Here is a 22,902-nt window from a genome sequence, read left to right on the forward strand (position 1 = left end):
AAAAAAAAAAAAAAAAGATATATGAATGGCAGAAAACACAGAGAAGGGTGCTCACCCTGATTTGTCATTAGGGAAATGCACACTAAAACCACAATGAGATATCATTTCATATGCACTAGAATATCTAAAATTTAAAAGTCTGACATTACTGAGAATTGGTGAGAATTTGGAGCAAGCAGAATGTTCTTTTATTACTGGTGAGAATGTAAAATGGTACTACCATTTTGGAAAACCATTTGGCAATTTCTTATCAACACTATGGCCCACAAATTCCACTCTTATATATACTTACTCAAGAGAAATGAAAACATATGCTCACAAAAAAGACTTCCACAAGAATGTTTATAACAGCTTTGTTCATAATAACCCAAAACTAGAAACAACACAAAAATCTATTAACAGGAAAATGGATAAAAATGTGTTATATTAATACAATGGGCTTGTCTTAGTTATCTAGTGCTGCTATAACAGAAATACCAAAAGTGGATGGTTTTAACAAAGAGAGTTTATTTCCTTACAGTAAAGTAGGCTCAAAGTCCAAATTCAGGGTGTCAGCTCCAGGGGAAGGCTTTCTCTCTCTGTGGGCCTTCTTCTCATCAGTGTTCCCCTGGACTACAAGCTTCTCAGCATAGGGACCCCGGTCCACAGGACGCTCTGCTCCTGGCATTGCTTTCTTGATGGTATGAGGTCCCCCAATTCTCTGATTGCCTCCCTTTCCTTTTATCTCAAGAGATAAAAGGTGGTGTTACAATCCCACCCTAAAACTCTTAAACATAAAATTACAATCACAAAATGGAGGCCAACCACACAATTCTGGGAATCATGGCCTAGCCAAATTGTTACACGCATTTTTGGGGGGACACAGTTCAATCCATGATAGGGCTATTACTCAGCAATAAAAATAAATAAAAGAAGTACTGATCACTCAGCAATATGAATGAATTTCAAAATCATGATACAGAACTAAAGAAGTAAGACATAATACATTCTGTGTGCTTCCTTTTAAATGAAGCTAAAGAATAGGCAAAACTAATTTATGGTGATAGCAATCAGAGCAGAAGCTGTCTATGGAGAAGAATTTTTTAAATTTATTTTGCTGTTGAGAACATACACAGCAAAACATATACCAATTCAACAGTTTCTACATGTACAATTCAGTGACACTGATTACATCTTCGAGTTGTGTAACTGTTTTCCCCCTCCTTCTCTGAGTTGTTCCTCCCCCATTAAAATAAACTCACTGACCCCTAAGTTTCCTATCTAATATTTTCAGTTGCTGTTGTCAATCTGATCCAGTTTAGACAGTTCTTAAAAGAGCATAATGCTCAAGGCAGACGTTTTTTACTACTTAAGCTAAACTATTGCTTGGTTTTAATAAGACTTCAGAGGTTATTTTTGGTTTAAGGTTTTAAGATTATCTCAGGGCAGTAGTTTCAGGAGTGCATCCAACGTTCATGACTCCAGGAAGTCTCAAGTCCATGAGAATCTGAAATTCTGTTCTGTATCTTCTCCCTTTTGATCAGGATTCTTCTACAGAATCTTTGATCGAAATGTTAAGTAATGGTAACCAGGCACCATGCAGTTCTTCTGGTCTTATGACGAAGGAGGCAGTTGTTCATGGAGGCATTTACCAACACATTCCATACCCTCCTTCTATTCCTGATGCTCCTTCTTCCTCTGTTGCTCCAGGAGAATAGAGACCAATTGTTGTGCCTTGGATGGCCGCTTGCAAGCTTTTAAGACCCCAGGCACTATGCAACAAACTAGGAGGTAGAATAGAAGCACTAAACATGTTATTAGGGCAGTTAACTGGGATGTTCCATGAAACCATGACCCTAAACCTCCCAACCAAGAAACCAAAAAGGTTTTTGGTTGTATATAAGTAGCCCCAGCAGCTGTTTTTTTTTTTTTTTGGTCATTGTTGTAAATATATCTATCAGACAACTTTTGCCAATTCAACTTTTTACAGGTATACAGCAATTACAATAATCGGCTGTGCAACCCTACCCTTAATGGGATTTTTCCATCACTGTTTAACTCCCCCTATTCCCCTTCCTGTCACTCCTGGTAACCACTAATAAACTTTGTTCTCTATACATTTGCCTTTTGTCTTTTTATATAAGTGAGGTCATACAATATTTGTTCCTTGTGTGGTTGACTTATTTCACTCAGAATAATGTCTTCCAGCTCCACTTATACTGTAGCATGTATCAAGACTTCATTTCTCCTACTGGCTGAGTAGTATTCCATTGTATGTATGTACCACATTTTGTTTATCCAGTCATTTGTTGATGGGCATTTAGGTTGTTTCCACCTTTCGGCTACTGTCATGGATTGAATTATGTCCCCGAAAAAATGCTGTATCAGTTTGGCTGGGCCATGATTCCTGGTACTGTGTGATTTTCCTTTATGTTGTAAATCCTGCCTCTATGATGTTAATGAGGGAGGATGGGTGGCAGTTGTGTTAGTGAGGCAGGACTCAATCTACAACATTGGATTGTGTCTTGAAGCAATCTCTTGAGATCTAAAAGAGAGAAGCAAGCAGAGAGACAAGGGGACCTCATACCACGAAGAAAGCAGTGCCAGGAGCAGAGCGCGTCCTTTGGACCTGGGATCCCTGCACGGAGAAGCTCCTAGTCCAGGGGAACACTGATGAGAAGGTGAACAGAGAGAGAAAGCTTTCCCCTGGAGCTGACGCCCTGAATTTGGACTTTTAGCCTACTTTACTGTGAAGAGATAAATTTCTCTTTGTTAAAGCCATCCACTTGTGGTATTTCTGTTATAGCAGCACCAGATGACCAAGACAGCTATTGTGAACAGTGCTTCAGTGAACACTGCTGTACTGCAGAAGAATTTTGATTGGGATGGGGCACAAAGAAACTTTCTAGGGTAAGGGAAATATTCTGTATCTTGACTGGGGTGGTTTACATAAGTATATTCAGTTGTCAAAACTCACTGAATTGTACACTTAAGATCCATACATTTCACTGTGTATAAATTTTATATCCATTAAAAACAAAAAACCTTTTAGCAGAAAGTTTAAAGAGAGCATTCAATTAGTCTTAGGCTATTACCTAATATTAATATTAATAAAGCACAAGAAGGTTCATGCTGCTCACTTGTAAAGAGATGTTCAGAAACTTATGATCTGCTTAAGAGAGTAGCAGAATGAGTACACACCAAACAAAACATGAGAAAAGTAAATGAAAAATTTTGCTGTGATGTTAGAAAAAGGAAAAAGGGACAGATAAAGATTATCAATCACGACATGGGTCTTATAAGAAAAGGCTTCCAAGAAGGTTTTCAAAGAGGGACATGATCTATATTGTATAATGGCCAAAATGCAGCAGAAAAGATATGGCCAATATGGTCAAAGATATTTAGAAAAAAGATACTTAGAAATTCTGTACAGCTGTCTTATATATTTCAAAGATCTTATGAATAATCTACCTGGTAACACTAAGTAATATTTGTCAAGCCCTTACCTTATGCCAGACACTGTGGTAGTTTCATTTAATCCTTGCATCAATCCTACAAAAATAGGTATTATCCTAACTTAAAGATGAGGGAGGCCTAAATTAAGTAGTTCCCCAAAGTCACACAGTTGCTAAATTGTGGGAAAAAAACAAACCAAACCTGTTGCCATTGAGTCGATTCAGACTCCCAGTGACCCTATGGGACAGAGTAGAACTGTCCCATAGGGTCTCCAAGGAGCGACTGGTGGACTCGAACTGCTGACCTTTTGATTCGTAGCCAAATGCTTACCCACTGCACCACCAGAGCCCCTAAATTGTGGGACCAGGATTTAAAACCAGGCTGTGACCCCTAAGCCCATGTTCTTTACTGATATGCTCTACTTCCTCAAAAGAAAGGCAGATTTTACTTTTTAAACTTAATAGACCTCAGCTATATCAAGCAACATCAATGTGCACATGGCAAGAGTGTGCTAAGAGCCCTTTCCCTCCACTTTTTCTTCCTACCTTTTGTTGTCATGTCAGAAAATGCTTGTTTACTCTCCTTCTCATCATCCCTCATAGCTAGCAGCAATACCACCTAGACCTGGCTAATGAGATGCAAGAGAATGTTGGCTGAGAGATTTCTGGTAGAGATGTTCCTTCCTGATAAAGAGAAAAAGAAGAGCACCTGCCCCTCCCTCTTAGCTTTTAGATGCTGTCATTTAAGAAGGTGATGCTTGATCAATGTCACTGAACAACTTGCGTGGAAATTGTTGAACGGGAACCTAAACTGCTGTGTAAACCTTCATTGAAAACAATAACCTTCATTGAAAAAAAGAAGGTGATACTTGAAGATTTTGGAGCCACACACTGCCTCTGACACACTGAAGCAGAAAAAGAAGGAAGAGGTTGCATCCTTGGTGACCTTCAATGAGTCACTGACCAACCCTATATTCTTGGTTATCTAGTGCTGCTATAACAGAAATACCAAAAGCAGATGGCTTTAACAAAGAGAAATTTATTCTCTCACAGTCTTAGTAGGCTACAAGTCCAAATTCAGGGCATCAGCTCCAGGGAAAGACCTTCTCTCTGTCAGCTCTGATGTCCTTGTCATCAACAGTCCCCAAGACTAGGAGGTTCTCTGTGCAGGAACCCCAGGTCCAAAGGATGCATTCTGCTCCTGATGCTGCTTTCTTGGTGGTATGAGGTCCCCCTGTCTCTCTGCTTGCTTCTCTCTTTTATATCTCAAAAGAGATTGGCTTCGGACACTATCTAATCTTGTAGATCTCATCAATATAACTGCCACTAATCCTTGGCCTTGGGCTTCAGCTCTGCCTTCCAGGCCCACTAGTACAGCAACTCTGCTCCCTTGGCTTTTAGGCGCACCATTCTCCTAGTCCATCTGAGTGGCAACTCCACCCTTAGAAACACCAGAGGCTATGGCTCCACTCTTTGAAACCTGAGGTCGAGGCCATACCTTTTGAGACTGAGGCAGTTCGACTTCCTGTGTTCCTTCTCTTGAACTTCTGCTTCCTGGTTCCTCGGCCTCTCAGCCCTTGGGCCTCACACCCGCATCTGCCCTGCTGAGGCAAGTGTTCCAAAGCTCTGTAGCTCCACCAGTAAGTGCCTGGAGATACCCCACTCCACCAGTAGACTTCAGCAGGAAGGCACTCAGCTCTCTTGCTCCGTGGGTCGGCTCCAGCGATGTCTGGTGCTGGTCTCCCGGTTCTGCTGCTGCCGGTCCTCTGCCGCTGCTGATCCTCTGCTGCTGCTTCTCACCATCTGTGCCATCTCCCGTGTTAACAGTTCTCTACACTTCTAAGTCCCCTACTCCTTCACAGTTTCAAAACCACTGTCACATTTTAGGTATCTGTTAGAGCAGCACCGTACTCCTGGTATCAAATTCTGTCTTAGTCATCTAGTGCTGCTATAACAGAAATACCACGAATGGATGGCTTTAACAAAGAGAAATTTATTCTCTCACAATCTAGTAGGCTACAAGTCCAAATTCAGGGCATCAGTTCCAGGGAAAGGCTTTCTCTCTCTCTGTGAGCTCTGAAGGGAGGTTCGTCATCAATCTTCCCCTGGTCTAGGAGCTTCTCTGCGCAGGAACCCTGGGTCCAAAGGATGCACTCTGCTCCCGATGCTGCTTTCTTGGTGGTATGAGGTCCCCCTGTCTCTCTGCTTGCTTCTCTCTTTTATATCTCAAAAAAGACTGGCTTAAGACACTATCTAATCTTGTAGATCTCATCAATATAACTGTCACTAATCCATCTTACTACCTCATAGTGACAAGATTTACAACACATAGGGAAATCACATCAGATGACAAAATGGTAGACAATCATACAATACTGGGAATCATGACCTAGCCAAGTTGACAGACATTTTTGGGGGACACAATTCAATCCACAACACCTATCTTCAGACTGCTTGAATGAGATCATAATAAACCTTGGAAACCTTGGTGGTGAGTGGTTAAGAGCTACGGCTGCTAACCAAAAGGTCGGCAGTTCAAATCCACCAGGCGCTCCTTGGAAACCCTATGGGGCAGTTCTACTCTGTCCCATAGGGTCGCTATGAGTTGGAGTCGACTCAGTGGCAACGGGTTCAGGTTTTGTGTAAGCTACTTCTGTTTTAGTGTTCTGTTAGTTGAGTCAAAAGCACTCTAATTGATCCTGGGTGCAAGTAAGTTATTATTCAAGGTAAAGAAAATTCATGTCACATACCAAGATGAGAAAAACACTCACCTTGTTTGTTCAATTTTGTCCCAACTTCAGGAAGACTACAGTAAACAACATCTCCCAAAGCTTCCTAAAAAAAAGAGGGAGACAGAGAGAGATAAATCACTAAGAAATCAAATTAGACTCCCAGTAAATAGGAACAATGCAAATGCTAAATCCCCTAGAATTCAGAAGTCAGCAAATTTTTGTAAAGGGCCACATTTTTTGTGTTTTCTTACAACCCTTTAAAGATGTAAAAAACTATTCTTAACTCAGAAGTTCTAAGAAACAGGCAACTAGCCAGATTTGGCCCATAGGCTATAGTGACTCCTGTCACGAACCATATACCCCAAACAAGATTACTAGCTCCTCTCAAAACACACTTCATGCTTTTCCACCACTGCAGGCTATCTCCCCTACTGAATCTGCTGAAATCCTATCCACTGATTTTACAAAACCTAGTCCTTGTTCCTTGTACTTCCTGAAGACCTCTTGACTTCAATAAGACGTGGTCTCTCCATCAGGTGAATGAATTACAGCCCCTTGTACCACTCATGCGCTATCTATCACATAATGTTTTGTATGTTGTTTTCCATGTAGGTGATTGTTCTCTCCCTCACAGATAAAACTCGAGAAGGGCAAGGGCCACATCTTACACAATGTTTCACAATGTATAATAAACGTTATACAATGTTTATAGTTATACATAGGTACACAGATATGACAACGAAGGTATCAGTGTCTCACATTCTGATAATCCAACATATCTGAGGAATATTATATACATACTACCATCAGTAATATCCCTTTCCCCCTCCCTGCCCCATCAAACATACATCCAGTAGAAAATCAATTACTTTTTAAACTTTGCTGCTATTTGTTTCTCATTTTCTTTTAAACATCTCAATATGGGATCGGGGGAATAAATAGAGATAAAATTGGCTATATATATAATTACCTTTGTATAAACTGTGCCAATCTAGTTTTCCCTCTTCTTCACGTCCCCCTGGTCATGTATGTATTACCACACCCACAAAAGACTGTCAACACCCCAGCCCTTTGCTTGTTCTTTTTCTTCCTCTTTCCTTAACTGCCCCCATATGAAACAAACATTTGTTTATTGAATAAGGTATGTTCCCTACCTTAATTTTAAGTTTCAATCTTTCAACATCTTTTAAAACACCACATACTTACCTAACTAATTTTGTTTTACTTGTAATTGCTTTTTTTCTAAGGGGCGCTTCATGGGAAAAGGGCCCGAAGTAGTAAAGGTAGAATCAACAAAACGTTTAAAAGTTAGACAATCCAATTTAGCAAGAGCAGACTGTCACAAATATTTCAAGACAATTCAATACCTGTGCAAAATTGCTGATTCCCACTGTTCCAATACCATTTTCTGTTGTTACCCATTCATGTTTGTCTGTGAATTTACGCACTAAAAGAGAAGACCAGTATTTCAGAAAAGCAGTGGCATCGCTTCTTAAAAAACACTTTTCCTATCAATGTTGTCAAAAGGCAAGACTTTCCCAATATTTGTGTTTGACTTATTGATGTTGGCTTTAAAGAGGACACTGCTCAGGAAGCAACCGAGATCATGTGAAAAGAACACATCTCAATCGTGATATGTTAGGTAAAACAGCGTGATTTGTACACCATTTGGAGATTTGATTATTTGCTGTAACATTTCTTAGTCTAAATCACACACACACAAAATGGAGCACATTTCAGATATGTACTTATCTATTACTGGTCTGTCTTATAGAAACATGGTTTATCAAAAAACTCCCCTCTGAAGACGGACTTGGAGTGATGGGGTTTTGCTCATAAAAGGCAAATGTGCTTTAGGTAGAGCAGACTTCAGAGGGCTTCACTGCAACTTGGTTATAAAGTGAAATTTCACAGGAATGAAACTGACCTCCTGGAACAACTTCACTAAACTCTTTAATTTTTTCCCATATAAAAATTTATACATACATTGTTATGTGACTCTAATTGCTCTCCCCATACTGTGACAGCACACTCCTCCTTTCCACCCGATTCCCCATGTCCATTCAACCAGCTCCTAACCCTCTGTGCCTTCCCATCTCACCTCCGGACAGAAGCTGCCCATTTAGTCTCTTGTATCTACTTAAGCTAAGAGGCACAATCCTCCTGAGTATCACTTTATGTCCCACAGTCCAGTCCAAACCCAGTCTGAAGAGTTGGCCTCAGAAATTGTTTTAGTTCTGGGCTGATGGAGAATCTGGGGGCCATGCTTTCCGGGGTTCCTCCAGTCTCAGACCATTAAGTCTGGTCTTCTTATTAGAATTTGAGTTCTGCACCCCACCTTTCTCCTGCTCCACCCGGGACTCTCTGTTGTGTTCCCCATTAAGGTGGTCATTGGTGGTAGCCAGGCACCATCTAGTTCTTCTGGTCTCAGGCTGATGAAGTCTTGGTTTCTGTGGCCCTTTCTGTCTCTTGGGCTAATACTTTCCTTATGTCTTTGGTGTTCTTCATTCTCCTTTACTCCAGGTGGTTAGGACCAACTGATGCATCTTAGATGGCCACTTGCAAGCTTTTAAGACCCCAGATGCCACTCACCAAAGCAGGATGCAGAACATTTTCTTAATAAGCTTTGTTATGCCACTTGACTTAGATGTCCCTGAAAGCATGGTCCCCAGATCCCTACCCCTACTACTCTGTCCCTCAAAGTGTTTGACTGTATTCAAGAAACTTCTTAGCTTTGGTTTAGTCCAGTTGTGCTGACTTCCCCTGTAGCAACTTCACTAAATTCTTAAAATTTTATTTTAATCTAATCCAAGCCTGCCCTTGGAGAGAGTGGCTACCATCATTTAAAGAAGCAAACTGTAAAATCAGAACAGTCACCTCACCTCTGGCGTTGTAACAGTACTTAACATACTACACTGAAATAGCCCATTTGTCAGTTTCCTCCAGGAAGTAGACTGAAACTACAGTGCCAGTAAGAGCCGATTCTAACTCATTTCCATTTGTATTCCCAGTTCTAAACACAGTGCTTGGCACATGGTAGGCACTCAAAAGCTGAAGGACTGAAATAATTTTTTTAAAGTTTGTTAGGTTAAGGGGATTCTGAGCAAAATATCTAGAAGTTGTTCAGCTATAACACTCAGCTCTCCCTATCATTCTGTTACAACTCTAAACAGCTGCCACCAAGTCAATTCCGACTCATAGCAACCCCATGTGTGTCCGTGCACCATGTTTTCAATGGCTGTTTTTTTTTTTTAAAGTAGATCACCAGGCCTGTCTCCCAAGGAGCATCTGGGTGGACTTAAACCTCCATCCTTTCAGTTAGCAGCCAAGTACTTTAACCGTTCGCACTACCCAGGGAGTCTGCTACAACTCTAGAATTAGCTAAATGCGTTGCCAGTTATGAGCAATTGAAAACTAATGTCTTTTTAAAGTAAGGGCTGGACAACTGTAAATATATAACCCATTCAAGTCTACTCACTTGATTTTGGCTTTGTCATCTTGCCTAACTATAAAGATAACCTTAAGGAGTAAGGTTGCTCTGACACTCAATTTAGTTAACTTGAGTGACGCGGTTAGAGGAAAAGGCGGCAACATTACTAAGCTAAAATGCATCTAGGCCCACTGGACTTCAAAGTTCATAGTCTTTTTACTACACCATGCTATTTAGGCTAAGAAAACGATTAGTTCAATTCTCCTTTAACCCTCGGTCCACTAGGAAAACAAGTAGACACGAGATTAGGTAATTATTACTTTCTTATTACACTTTGAAATACATAGTTCTTGGCTTCAGAAAAGTAGGAGTTTTGAGTAATTCATGAAATTTTTACATTTTCTGCCTTCCAAAGTCACTGGTCAGATAAAATGTTTTACATTAATATTGGTAAATTTTTTTTACTATTTATTTCATGCCATACACTACTGTTTAATAACAAGTAATATTTATCAAGTGCTTATGTGTCAAGCTGTTTGTACAGCAGTTACATTATTTCATTTCATCCTCCCGTCAACTCTGAGGTAGGTATTATCATCCCCATTTTTCTGGTGAGAGAAACTGAGGCCCCGGAAGTTAAGTGATCTATCCATAGCTCCTAAGAGGTAGAACCAGAATTGGAACTGGCTCTGGCTGCTATTAAAAACCTAGGTGCTTGTTCTTTTTTAAAGGAATGGATAGCCCTGAGTTTGACCTAGATGAAGAGGGAGTTTGCCACAATGAATATTGGAGTAATCAGCAATATTTGAGTATGGACTATATAAGAAACCAATGCCACATTTTTAACCTTGCTAACATAACTGTGGTTATATAAGAGAATATTCTTGTTCTTAAGATTCACTTAATTCACTGATGTGGTGATTCACTGATATGCTGAATTTTCATGGGTAAAAGGTCATGATGTTTGCAACTAACTCTCAAATTAATCAGGACAAAAGGTGTGTCTGTGTGCAGGGATGTATTTATCCATTGTGAGAGAGAAAAGGAGAGAAAAGCAAACGTGGCAAAATGTTTAACGACTGATGAATGAATTTGTGATTACAGGAGTTCTTTGTATTCTTGCAACTTTGTAAGTTAAATCATTTTGAAATTAAAACAAAAAAACCTAGGTGCTTAACCAAATCAGGGGTATCGATGTTTTGGGTAATATTTACCTAGATAAGTAGAAAATGCAAACAGCTAGAGATAATGTAACATTGAATAACAAAAAATGTAGGCTTAAATTCAGTTTCTGTCTTAAAAACGTTTTACCCTTGTATTCAAACTGGTAATGTACTGAAACACTTCACAAACATACTTGAGGGAATATTAGCAAGGGAGGGGGAGCAAATATTTACGCTTCGGAGTTTGTAATAAATGCCAACTCTTCTGATCCCAAATGGATTTCTAAAACAATGAACTAATGAGAAAACAGCCATCACTGATCTATGCCTCCTAAGAAGCCTGGTTTCTTAAAAGGTGCAGTTAATGTCCGCAGTATTTGGGCGTAAAGTAAAAAAGTTGTTTTTCCCTACAGTGTTTGCACAAGTAGCACTAGTGCATAAACATTTGATGGGTAGGTCTCCCAGTTATTTCAAGTCATTTAAGGTAGGCCTCATTTCAGCCCCAACAGACATCACTGACTGGGACAAACTTCAGCAGAACGTCTTCTGTAGAATCCAGCCGACTCTGACTCTTCTTAGGAAACAGTTGCGTCTTCAACGTCATGCTCGCTTTAGCTAGTAAAACTCTGGGTCCGGGGCTTTGATTTTAGTGTTTTTGCTTTGACTTTACTCGGAGTTCTCAATACTGGTCCATTTAGTAAACTAAACTCTGTTATGTCTCCACGTCCAGGGTCTCACGATGCACACAATTAATGTGAGAGAAACTACAGTCGCCTCGGAGCTTAGCGATGCTGCCTCCCTGGTCTCTCCGGCGGCGAGCGGCCGACTCACCTGCCGGACTCGGACTAGACGCCTCTGCCCGCCGGGCTCCAGTCTGGTCCGCCTCCATCTAACCCACAGGACAAAGATGGACTGTGCCTTCTCACGCCGAGATGAACAGAGGCAACGGCGGCCACTTAACTCTCGGGATCTCCACACTAAGAAGCAGCGTGGAAATGGTAACCCTGGCGTGGGTCTGGGGTGGGAAGTTCACCTCTCCTCTCGAAAAACCAGCGAGGTGAGTCGGGCGCGAAGTGATCTCCGTCCCTCCTCCCGACCCTTCCCTGCCTGCCCGGTCGCCCACGTGCGGTCCAAGTGCCGCAGTGCCCGCCCCCGTCCGCGCTTACCCGAGAACAGAGCGCGGCCCGTGTGCAGCGTCCGCAAGGCGCCGGGCCAGCGCCACCAGCGCCGCGGCGGGCAAGGAGCGCAGGGCGCTGAGAGCGCGCGCAGGCTGCAGGCCGCGGCCCGCACGCTCCGCGCCGCTTGCAGCGCCATGTTCGCAAAGTACCGGGGGTCGCAGCGTAGGACGTGCGCTCCCGGCGGGGCGGGGCAAAGCGGCCCTGGGCCGGAGCGAGCCGGCTGGATCGCGGGGCGAGGCGGGGCCGGGCGGGCCGGGGCCGATAGGTCGGTACTTGGGGGGCGGGGACTCCCGGGCCGGGCGCGGCACCGGATAGGGCGACGTGCAGGGGTGCGTGCACATCGGGCAGGGCCTGAGGCCCGGATGAGGCTACGTACGAGGGGCGGAGACAAGCGCGGGATAGGAGCAAGGCAAGGCCGCGGTAGGGTGTAGCGTCCAGGGGCGGGGCTGTGCTCCAGGGTCGCGCCGGGGCGATTGGAAGTGCTTAGTCAACAGCTGGGGGCTCCGCGCGCTTTGAGGGCTGCGTCCCCCCGGTGAGAAGGGCTCCAGGCAAGATGGGTGGGCCTTGCCTGCACAATCCTGAGCCATTGAACCGTGAGTCCTGGAGAGGTCAAGGCGCCCCACCTCGACAGAGGATCAAGGTTACCCGGAGCCGGATTCATAGGACAACCAGAATCATTGCAGCTCAAAGATGGGTTTTGGGCATTGGCCAAAGCCGCGCTGATACTTCTAGTCTAAAAGAAGTCCGAATTTCTTTTCAGACTTTTTGAAAAACTGAAAATAATTCAGGAACCCCCTTTATTACTTTACAGACTCCAATGTGCCCATGCACCCTAAACAGTGGACAGACAGAATCGTGAAGCTCACAGAGGGAAGGGATTTGTCTTAGAGTCAGAAATGACTTCTTGGTGGATACTAGACCACAGTCAGCTTCCGCAGGAGCATCTAGAGGCAGGCGGTGAAGACCCAGCGTGGACAGTGCCTTGCTTAAGTGGCTAGCACAGCGACCAAGGCCTTCCAAGAAAAGCAGAAGTCATTGCCCCCATCCAAGGAGACAGAAACTGTCAGCACAGATTTTAGGAACTGGGCATAAGCCAGCAAAGAAACACCCTAGTGAAAAACAGATCTCAAGTGTTGCACCCTCAGCATCACAGGCTTGGCACCTTAAAGTGTGTGTGTGTGTATTTGAGGGGGCCATATGCTCTTGTACGGAGCTTCTGCCCCCCTTATAAACCAGGGATGGTCACCACATCTGTGGAGTGGCTTGCAAGCGCTATCATCTTCATTTCCTCTAAGTAAATAACAGCCATGTATTGAGTCATTATTGGGTGGTGCAAACAGTTAAGCACTCAACTACTAGCAGAAAGGTTGGTGGTTCGAACCCACCCAGAGGCACCTTGGAAGACAGGTCTGCAATCTGCTTCCAAAAGGTCACAGCCTTGAGAACTCTATGCAGCAGTTCTACTCTGCACACATGGGGTCACTATGAGTCGGAATCCATTCGAAGGCAGCTGTCTTAGTCATCTAGTGCTGCTATAACAGAAATACCACAAGTGGATGGCTTTAATAAAGAGAAATTTATTTTCTCACAATCTAGTAGGCTACAAGTCCAAATTCAGGACATCAGCTCCAGGAGAAGTCTCTGTCTCTCTGTTGGAAGGAAGGTCCTTGTGATGCATCAGTCTTCCCTTGGACTGGGAGCATCTCAGCGCAGGAATCTCAGGTCCAAAGGAGGCACTCTGCTCCCAGCATTGCTTTCTTGGTGGTATGAGGTTCCCATGTCTCTCTGCTCGCCTCTCTCTTTTATATCTCAAAAGACATTGGCTTAAGACACTAATCTTGTAGACCTCATCAGTATAACTGCCGCTAATCCATCTTATTACATCATAGTGATAGAATTTACAACATGTAAGGAAATCACATCAGATTACAAAATGGTACACAATCATACAATACTGGGAATCATGACCCAGCCAAGTTGACAGATATTTTTGGGGGACACAGTTCAGTCCATGACAGCAGCCAGCAACAACAAATATGTGCCAGCCACTGTGCAAACATTATTTTTTAATCCTCTCCAGGCCCCTTTGTGGTAGGTATTACTCTGATTTCATGGACGAGGCAGAAAGGTTGAGTAGCCAGGAAGGTAATGGAGGAGGCATTTTATAGCTTAAACAGCCACTAAGTGGCAGAGGTAGGATTTGACCTCTATTTTGACTGATTTGCAAGGGAGTGCTCTTAAGATCTGTAATACTTGCCTCCTTTTGGGATGCTGACTGGCTCACACTGGTCTACACTGCTTTTGTCTAGCTTCTATAGTAATCAATATTCTGATTTTATTGTTGTTTTGATACCATACAAACCAATGTAGCATAATGCAACCCCTACCCTAAAATAAATATTTATTCCCAACTCCACCAACTCATTTGGTGGAAAGAACAAGACCACATATAAATGTGTAGGCTACATCACAGACCTTTCCACCAAAAAAAAAAAAAAGTATGTCATATTTTTTCTTTAACAAGCATTGAGGATAGTCAGAAATTCTTCTTCTTCTTTTTCTTTTTTTCCTTCAACGTGGTAATCCTTGTTACATCCATGGCTTGAGATTTGAAAGGTCATCTCATTGCACATTTGGTACAGGCACTTGTAGTCTGTAGTTGGTCACTTCTTCCAGGTGTCTCAGAAAGAGTCAGCTCATCTCTTTAAGTTGATACATATTTTTTCTCTTATAACAATAACATTGAAAGGAGTTACTAGTTTGATATTTACAGTTGATAGGGAAGTAGAGAGTAGAAGAGAAAGAGGGGAGAGGTGAAGAACTTACAACTTCTCGAAATATGAGTCAGTACTTTTCCTATTTAAAACAAACTCACTGTATGCATTGGGGTGAGTTTGTGTACCAGTCTGTCAGCAGACATCTGCTCCCCTCACAATGGGTTATTTGGTGAGCATCTCTGTATACACAGCTCATGTTCATACCTGATACAATAAAGAATGGATGATGGGCATTCGGGTGGAGAGAAGATGATTAAATCTCCCAAGATTTTGGTGTATATTACATGTTATATGGGTCTATCTTTATAAAGGATCCTGGGCCTGTAGGTTTGTGGGTTTTTGTCATCAGGTTGTAGAAGGATGTGGTAGGGTGAGATCTTGGTCAACTGTCATTCAAAGATGTGTGATCGCATCCAACTAGAAGGCTGGCAGTTGTTCATTTATAGGATTTGTTATGTCAGCGGTTTAAAGACTTTACCAAACACCCCAAAATCAGCCAATGAAAACCCTATGGATCACAACAGTCTGATCCACAATTGATCAAGGGCATGGTGTGGGACTGGGCAGCATTTCTTTCCATTTTGCATGGGATTGCCATGAGTTGGAGGCCCACTTAATAGCAGCTAACAACAATAATCAAGCACCCAGGTTCCTCTCATCTCTTATCTCTGCAATCTTCAGATTGTTCCCTCATGGTCTCAAGGTAGTTGCCAAAGGTTCAGGCATCGTACCCAGACAAGACAATGTCCAGCATTGTGAGAGCCCATCACTGTGTGTCTCTTTTTATTGGGAAGGAGACATTTTCCAGAAGCCTGCTAAAGACCTCTCTCATTTTTCATTGACCAGAACTGAGTCATGTGCCTACCCTAAACCATTCATTGGCAAGAGGCATGGGTTACCATTTAGTGCAGTGGTTCTTACATTTGAATCACCTGGGGAACTTAAAAAACTATTGATTCCTGGGTCCCAGCCCAGAGATACTGATGTATCAGGATGAAGTCTAGGGATTTTAGCACGCAGCCAGGGTTGAGAACCACTTGTGTAGATCACTAGCTCCCAAAGTTCATCTAAAGAACACCAGCTCTGAGTGAAATGCTTCAGGACCTAATTTCTTGGCCAGAGAAGTCTGAAAATCAGACACACTTTACTTCTCATGCTAACGTCCCAAAAAACCAAACCAAACCCATAGCCATCAAGTTGATTCTGACTTATTGTGACCCTATAGGACAGAGCAGAACTGCCCTACAGGGCTTCCAAGGCTGTAAATCTTTTTTTTTTTTTTTTTAATTGTGCTTTAGATGAAGGTTTACAGAGCGAATTAGTTTCTCATTGAACAATTAATACACGTATTGTTTTGTGTCATTGGTTGCCAATCCCGCAACACTCCCGCCTTCTCGACCTTGGGTTCCTCAAGGCTGTAAATCTTTTCTTTACAGAAGCAGACTGCCACATTTTTCTTCTGCAGAACGTTGGGTAGGTTTGAACTGCTAACCTTTCAACTAGCAGCTGAACGCTTAACCACTGCGCTACCAGGGCTCCCTACACTCATCCCAGGAGAGCATATTTAAAACTCTGTCAATTCTTATGCTAAAGAATTCCTATGGCCTCTTTAACCGGTGTTTCTCACATTTATTTGATCCAGAAACCTTTTAGGGGGATGATGCTTATTAGCACCTCTCAAACATACTTGGAGAAACCCTGAACCAGGGTCTTTCAAAGGTGACCCCTGACCAACCAAGAAGGGGAAATAATTAGTTTGTAGGAAGGTTTTCTCCCCCTAACTCCAGACAATATTTGTTTTATTTTTAGAAGGAAATACATTTGAACAGACTCTCATAGTCATTTGCAACTTTATGTATGTATGCATATATGTATGTATATGTTGACTTATTTATTATTATTATTTTTTATGTGATGGGCTTAGTAACTGTTCTATGGACACAGAAAAACATCAATCTGGAGAGATTATCAAGTTGCTGGTAAGCGTAGGCCCCAGGCTCTGTCCATTCCCACACTCTGTAGGTGATGACCCATGTGCACCAACTGCTTAAACCTTGGGTGCAGCGTGTGCCAGTTCAGGGGCCCCAGCTTCTGTCAGCTCTCCAAGCTTCTCACTGCTGCTTTGAGGCTCCTCTCTTTTACCTCTAATGCCCAGGAAACTGAGTATTTTCATCAGTAGCAAATCGGCAATCTCTGCTTCCTCCGATAGCTGCAGGGGAGAAAGAACCATGCACCATGTATAGAACCATCCTCTTTCGAGGCTTTTCATTCTGAGGGGAAACCATGGCTTAATTGTCCAGTTTGGTCACAGCCTAAGTCACTTTATGTTTTAGAGTTCTTTTGTGTTGGGATTGACCTTCATCTGGGAATCCAAAGAGTTGCCACTGAGTTGACTCTGACTCACGGCAACCCCATGTGTGTCAGAGTAGAACTGTGCTCCGTAAGGTTTTCAATTTTTCTGGAAATAGGTTGCCAGGCCTTTCTTCCACAGCACCTCTGGGTAGACACAAACCCCCAACCTTTCACTTAGCAGCTGAGTGCATTGACCGTTTGCACTACCCAGGGACTCCTCAAGGGGGTATATGTCCTCCTTTATCCCCAGTGGGTTTCCTCTTTCTTTCTGCTGAGGATGCCATGGTTTCCTAGCAGTATTTTAAGTTCCCAGGTTAGAACTGAGAAAGCTTCAGCTGTTACTGAACACGAACTTAAGCATCACTTGTGGCATATAAACCTATTTTTTTTAATTGTGGTAAAATATATGTAACAAAATATTTGCCATTTCAACTATTTTTTACATTTATAGTGGTTTTAAAAAATACCAGTGCCTGAATCACACCCCTAGAGAGTCTGTTCAGTTGGTCGCAGGTGCGGCAGGACTAGCAGTAATTTCCAAAACCTCCCAGGTGATTCTAATGTGCAATTGTTGAGAATCACTGGTGTAGTGAACAGAGTTCTACATTGGGTAGGAGACCCAGGTTCTAGTCTTAGCTCTACTTTCACTTGCTTGTTATCTTAGGGAAATAATTTCCTTCTCTGGACCTCAGGCCCTCCTATGAAATGAGGGCTTTGAGCTACACTGTCTATTTAAACCCACTTGTGTTTAAGTGAGGCAGTGGTTGTTCAGGGGTAGAATTCTCGCCTTCCATGGAGGAGACATGGGTTCTTTTTCCGGCCAATGCTCCTCGTGTGCAGTCACCACCTGTCTGTCAGTGGAGGCTTGCGTGTTGCTGTGATGCTGAACAGGTTTCAGTGGAGCTTCCAGACTAAGATGGACTAGAAAGAAAGGCTTGGTGACCTACTTCCAAAACCCCTCTAGACCAAAATGGTCTGATCGACAACCAATGATGGGGACGGCACCGGACTGAACAGCATTTCGTTCCGCTGCACGTGGGGTCGCCATGAGTCGGAGACCAACTAGATGGCAGCTAACAACAAGTGTTTAAATATCCAGGAAGCTCTGCTTGGGAGAGAGTGAAGGAGTGCTCAGAGGAGGAGCTACCTCCCCTCCCACCCTCCACCACTGCAAACTCCTGCTCGGTTCCTGGGCACCACAGGCATGACCTCAGCCAGTTCAAGGTCTTTGTTGAAGAACAGGCGAAAGACTCACCTGATGGTGTTTTTGCTCCTCACTGAAGGCCACCAGGATGACAGAGATAAATAGATTCAACACCACAAATGTCATGAACACAATGCAGGACCCAACCAGGAGGGAGCCAAGCACTGGGCTATTGTCCAGAACCTGCCAGGAGGAAAGCCAGTCATCCCCTGGTGACCCAGCTCCCATCGGCCACCACCCCTACTAGGCAGCCTCAGAAGGGAAAACTGGTTCTTGGAACTGGGCAGAGCCTGCAACCAGAAAGGTCCCCTTCTGCCCTGAGGGTTGAGAGTCCAGGAGGTTCTCTCAAGAGGAGAGGAAAAGGGCCACATCCCCTTCTCCCCACTGCCACAACCTCCAAAGTCAGGACACTATTTCTGGTTAGGGCCAGGAACAGTTCCCTTCTGGAGACCCCCAGTGTGGCCCTCCCCTGAGTAGCAAGTGGCTACTGTTCTTTGGTAACCAGAGGTATCCCCCCCCACCGGGTGAGCTGTGGGCCCTAGCGTGGAGCTATCTGCGTGGGGGAAAGGGAAGGGTTTTATTTGTCCAAACTTGCCTGGTGCCTGCCTGTCCATTGAGAGGGGTAGTAGAGGTGATTTTTCTAATTTTCATAAAGGCTTGACATAGGTGGGCAGGGGCCATCTCACTCCCCCACCATCCTATTACCTCCTGGTAGTTGAAGATTCCCAGCTGAAGGCTGATCATTGTTTCCACTGCATCAAAGAGGGTTTTGTAGGAAAGGAGTTTCCAACCAAATATTAAGTGTGACTGTCATGGAAAGAGTCCTTATGAATAAAGACAGAAACTTGAAGCCTCTCCTCCCCAATAACCTGTCATTGAGCAGAGAATGCGTGGTCCGGGTTGTACACATCCTTGGCCTGGCCTGGCAAAAGATGTCCATGCCTATGGGGTCATGCTGGTGGGTGTATGTGTAACTCAGCCTGGATGGGGTATGTGCAAGGCCACATGCATGTCCCTGTGTGTGAGTGTGCATGGGTAGACCTGTGTGCATTGATATTGCATATATGTACTTGTCTGTACGTGTTGTGTGCTTTGGAAATGCCTGCTGGACGACCTTGACCAGGACCTTTTCTGTTGTTCACAGCCTGTTGAGGGGCCAGCTGCTACTGTCCACATCTGCTAGCATAGAGAGAGTGCTCAGGGCACGTCTGGGCACAGGTACCCACCTCCCAAGCTGCTCCTGTTTCCACCCAGATAGCTGCTCAAAGACTCACTAAGTAAAACTGGGCTCTTGTAGGCCCCCTCTTTGCTCTGGGGAAGGGCAATGGACAGAAGGACCCTGAGCTTCCTCTGCCTGGGCAGATCTTCTCCCCATCACAGTTTTCCTCAAACTCCTCCCCAAAGGATTTCTCCAAGACTGTTATACCAGAAAGGAGCCCTGGCGGCACAGTGGTTGAGGCGCTCGACTGCTAACCAAAAAGTTGGTGGTTCGAACCCACCAGGTGCTTTGTGGGAGAAAGATGTGACAGTCTGCTTCCGTGAAGATTTACTACAGCCTTGGAAACCCTATGGGGCAGTTCTACTCTGTCCTATAGGGTCGCTATGAGTTGGAATTGACTCGACAGTAGCGGGTTTGGTTTTTGGTTTTTTTTTGGTTGTGCCAGAGGAAGGCCCAGCACCCCCGACTCTGAGTTGGTGACATCCTTGTGGCCCATGCACTGCAGATGGAGGACTGATCAAATCCACATGAATCAGGGCATGTGGGCAGGGATTTTTGACAAAAATATGGATTCCGGCTTTCTAGCTTTTTAGAAATCACCAAGTGTAAAGTATATACCCTCACTCCATCAATGCACCCTACCCCATTTCTGAGGATGGAGAGGAAGATGGAGTGAGGTCAGAGGTGGAGGGGACTCAGGGTTCAGGTGATAGTCTGGGATGCAGAGAGGATCATTAATATGTGAAAGTTAGAGCTAAAGTGGGGACCAGGAATAAGATGGGCTAGTGGATGGCATGCAGATCAGAGAAATTGTGGAAGGTGGGAGACTGGGTGGGGGCCCAGGTGAGAATGGGGAAAGTGGCCAGGGGCGGGGCATGGGTCAGGTTTGGGATGAATGGTCAGAGATGAGTGCAGATCAGGTATATGATGAGAATCATGGACTTGGTAGAGATCCCTTGGCATATTTGAATGGAGATCAGCAAGGGTCTTTCTTTCTCACATTTCTTGATACTAAAGAGTTGGAAGTTTAACGTTTGGGGTTTTTTTCAGCCACAAAAGGGATATGATTGTCAAAATACTATATGTCAGGGGGCTGAGTCAGATGGCATTGGCCCTACTAAGATCAAGCCTCCAGCCTTACGGCATCAAGTGTTGACCTGGCCTGTGAATGTGTCCACCCACCACCACCACCCCAGCCCACACACACACCCTCCCCAGCTCAAGTACAAGGAATGCCCAATTCACCTCTGCCTCTCCTGGGACATAGGGCATGCTTTGTGCATGTCAGGGATTAACCAGAGGGGTCACCTTGGCCCTGTGCCTCCTGAACAATTGAGATAGCAGAACTGGCTCATCTAGGCAGGACCTGGATGCAGACAGGAGTCCTCCATTGGGGGAAGCTGGCCCTTCCAGCCCTAGAGCCCATGCCTCCTCACTCTTCCCTGAGGTCCTAGCCTTTGCCGTTTAGGGTGGCTGGTTCATGAGCTTCTATCTAAAAGCCCCCATACTCAGAAGATCCACTATCTCCCTCAGGTTCCCAGGGCTACCCAAGCCCTAACCCTCTACTCTACACCACTGAGAAGCCTTGACTTCCATGGAAACCAGCCCTGAAGTTTTCGCCAAAGAGAAGGAGCCTCTTACAGTGATGGAGTAAGCCAGGAGCATGACAAGGATGACGATGATAAAGCCTGAGATGTCGCCCCAGGCACGGCACAGGGCTGATGCGATCATGTTCATTTTGGGGTTCAACCTGAGCAGATGCCATAGCTTCACCGTAGACAGGAGTACCAAGAAGGCAATGATGTAGCCAAGGGCAGCGTCAGCTGCTGCTGTCTCACTAAAACTGATCCCCCTGCAGGACCAAATAAGACCAAATATGACTAATCCAGGTTTTCTATCAATAGTGGCAGATTTCTTTTATGTTTTCTGATACTCATTGTGAAAAGGGAAGAACTCTTTTGCTATAAAATTGTTTTATAATCCCTCTAAATAATAAACATGTCTGTGAATGACAAGAATCAAACACGTTTTAAATCGTTGTAAGGAGTCAAAGCATAGCTAGTGTAGGGGATATTGATGGTTCAAAAATGGTACTTGCTGCCAATTATCTTAGTCCTATATGACCTTAAAACTCACCATAGTTTCCTTCCTAGAGCTCAGGCTTTCTTCTCTAAGCAGGAGTCAACACACTTTTTCTGTAAGGGCCAGATAATAAATATTTTTGGCTTTGTGGGCCACATGGTCTTTGTCATAACTCAACACTGCCTTTGTAGCGGGAAAACAGCCATAGACAATATGTGTTCCAATAAAACTTTGTTTACAAAAACAGGTGGGGGCCTGGATTTGGTTCCAGGCTATATTTTGCCAGGGCTCCTCTCGCCACCCCCCACAAGAAGACTAAAGCTTTTAGTTTTTCACATAATTTCTATATAGGTTTATAATCAGCTTGAATAAAGATAAAACGGCTTTGGCAATTTCTGAACTCAGACAAATGAAGAATTCTGTTGATACTGAGACCTCTAAAGTGAGTGGAGTTTTTGTCATATAGTTGGTGTAGCAACATCGGTGTGGCACAATGAAGGGCTCAATGCTTGTTTGTTGAATGAATGACACTGTATACAGTGGAGATAGGAATGTAAAGCTCAAATTCTAGGCCCTTCATTTCCTTGCTGTGTTACCTTGTACAAACAATATCTCTGAGACTCAATTTCCTCATATGTAAAATAGAGATGACGATAATATCACCTCCTAGTCACTTGGCATTTCTCAAGCTAAAGAACTGAAGAAAAAATTCAAGCCTCGAGTAGCAATAGTGAAGAATTCTATGGGCAAAATACTGAATGACACAGGAAGCATCAAAAGAAGATGGAAGGAATATGCAGTCACTGTACCAAAAAGAATTGGTCAAAGGTCAGTCATTTTGGGAGATAGCATATGATCAAGAACTGATGGTACAGAAGGAAGAAGTACAAGCTTCACTGAAGACAATGGCAAACAACAAGGCTCCAGGAATTGACAGAATACCAACTGAGATATTTCAACAAACGGATGCAGCACTGGAGGTGCTCACTCGTCTATGCCAAGAAATTTGGAAGACAGCTACCGAGCCAACCAACTGGAAGAGGTACATATTTATGCCTATTCCACAGAAAGATGATCTAACAGAATGCAGAAATTATCAAACAATATCATTAATACCATACACAAGTAAAATTTTACTGAAGATCATTCAAAAGCGGTTGAAGCAGTACATCAACAGGGAACTGCCAGAAATTCAAGCTGGATTCAGAAGAGGACATGGAACCAGGGATATCACTGCTGGTGTCAGATGGATCCTGGCTGAAAGCAAAGAATACCAGAAAGATGTTTACCTGTGTTTTATTGACTATGCAAAGGCATTCGACTGTGTAGAT

The 22,902-nt window shown here is 43.8% G+C and overlaps 2 protein-coding genes across 2 annotated transcripts in view; both read right to left on the bottom strand.

Annotated features, from left to right (window-relative positions):
* The window catches only part of GCSH (glycine cleavage system protein H), a 35,907-nt gene extending 23,834 nt beyond the window's left edge, over positions 1–12,073 (bottom strand). Inside the window, exons 1-3 of the mRNA XM_004377714.2 lie at positions 11,926–12,073; positions 7,534–7,613; positions 6,206–6,269 (exon numbers count right to left, since the gene is read on the bottom strand). Of these exons, the coding sequence (XP_004377771.1) occupies positions 6,206–6,269; positions 7,534–7,613; positions 11,926–12,073 (292 nt within the window). The remainder of the gene's footprint in view (positions 1–6,205; positions 6,270–7,533; positions 7,614–11,925) is intronic.
* A 4,688-nt stretch (positions 12,074–16,761) lies between these two features.
* LOC101340975 (polycystin-1-like protein 2) overlaps positions 16,762–22,902 on the bottom strand; it is a 99,284-nt gene continuing 93,143 nt past the window's right edge. Inside the window, exons 36-39 of the mRNA XM_012555923.1 lie at positions 21,131–21,341; positions 18,976–19,077; positions 18,322–18,453; positions 16,762–16,923 (exon numbers count right to left, since the gene is read on the bottom strand). Of these exons, the coding sequence (XP_012411377.1) occupies positions 16,762–16,923; positions 18,322–18,453; positions 18,976–19,077; positions 21,131–21,341 (607 nt within the window). The remainder of the gene's footprint in view (positions 16,924–18,321; positions 18,454–18,975; positions 19,078–21,130; positions 21,342–22,902) is intronic.

The sequence above is a fragment of the Trichechus manatus genome, unplaced genomic scaffold (assembly GCF_000243295.1).
Source record: "Trichechus manatus latirostris isolate Lorelei unplaced genomic scaffold, TriManLat1.0 scaffold00053, whole genome shotgun sequence".
NCBI classification, from domain to species: domain Eukaryota; kingdom Metazoa; phylum Chordata; class Mammalia; order Sirenia; family Trichechidae; genus Trichechus; species Trichechus manatus.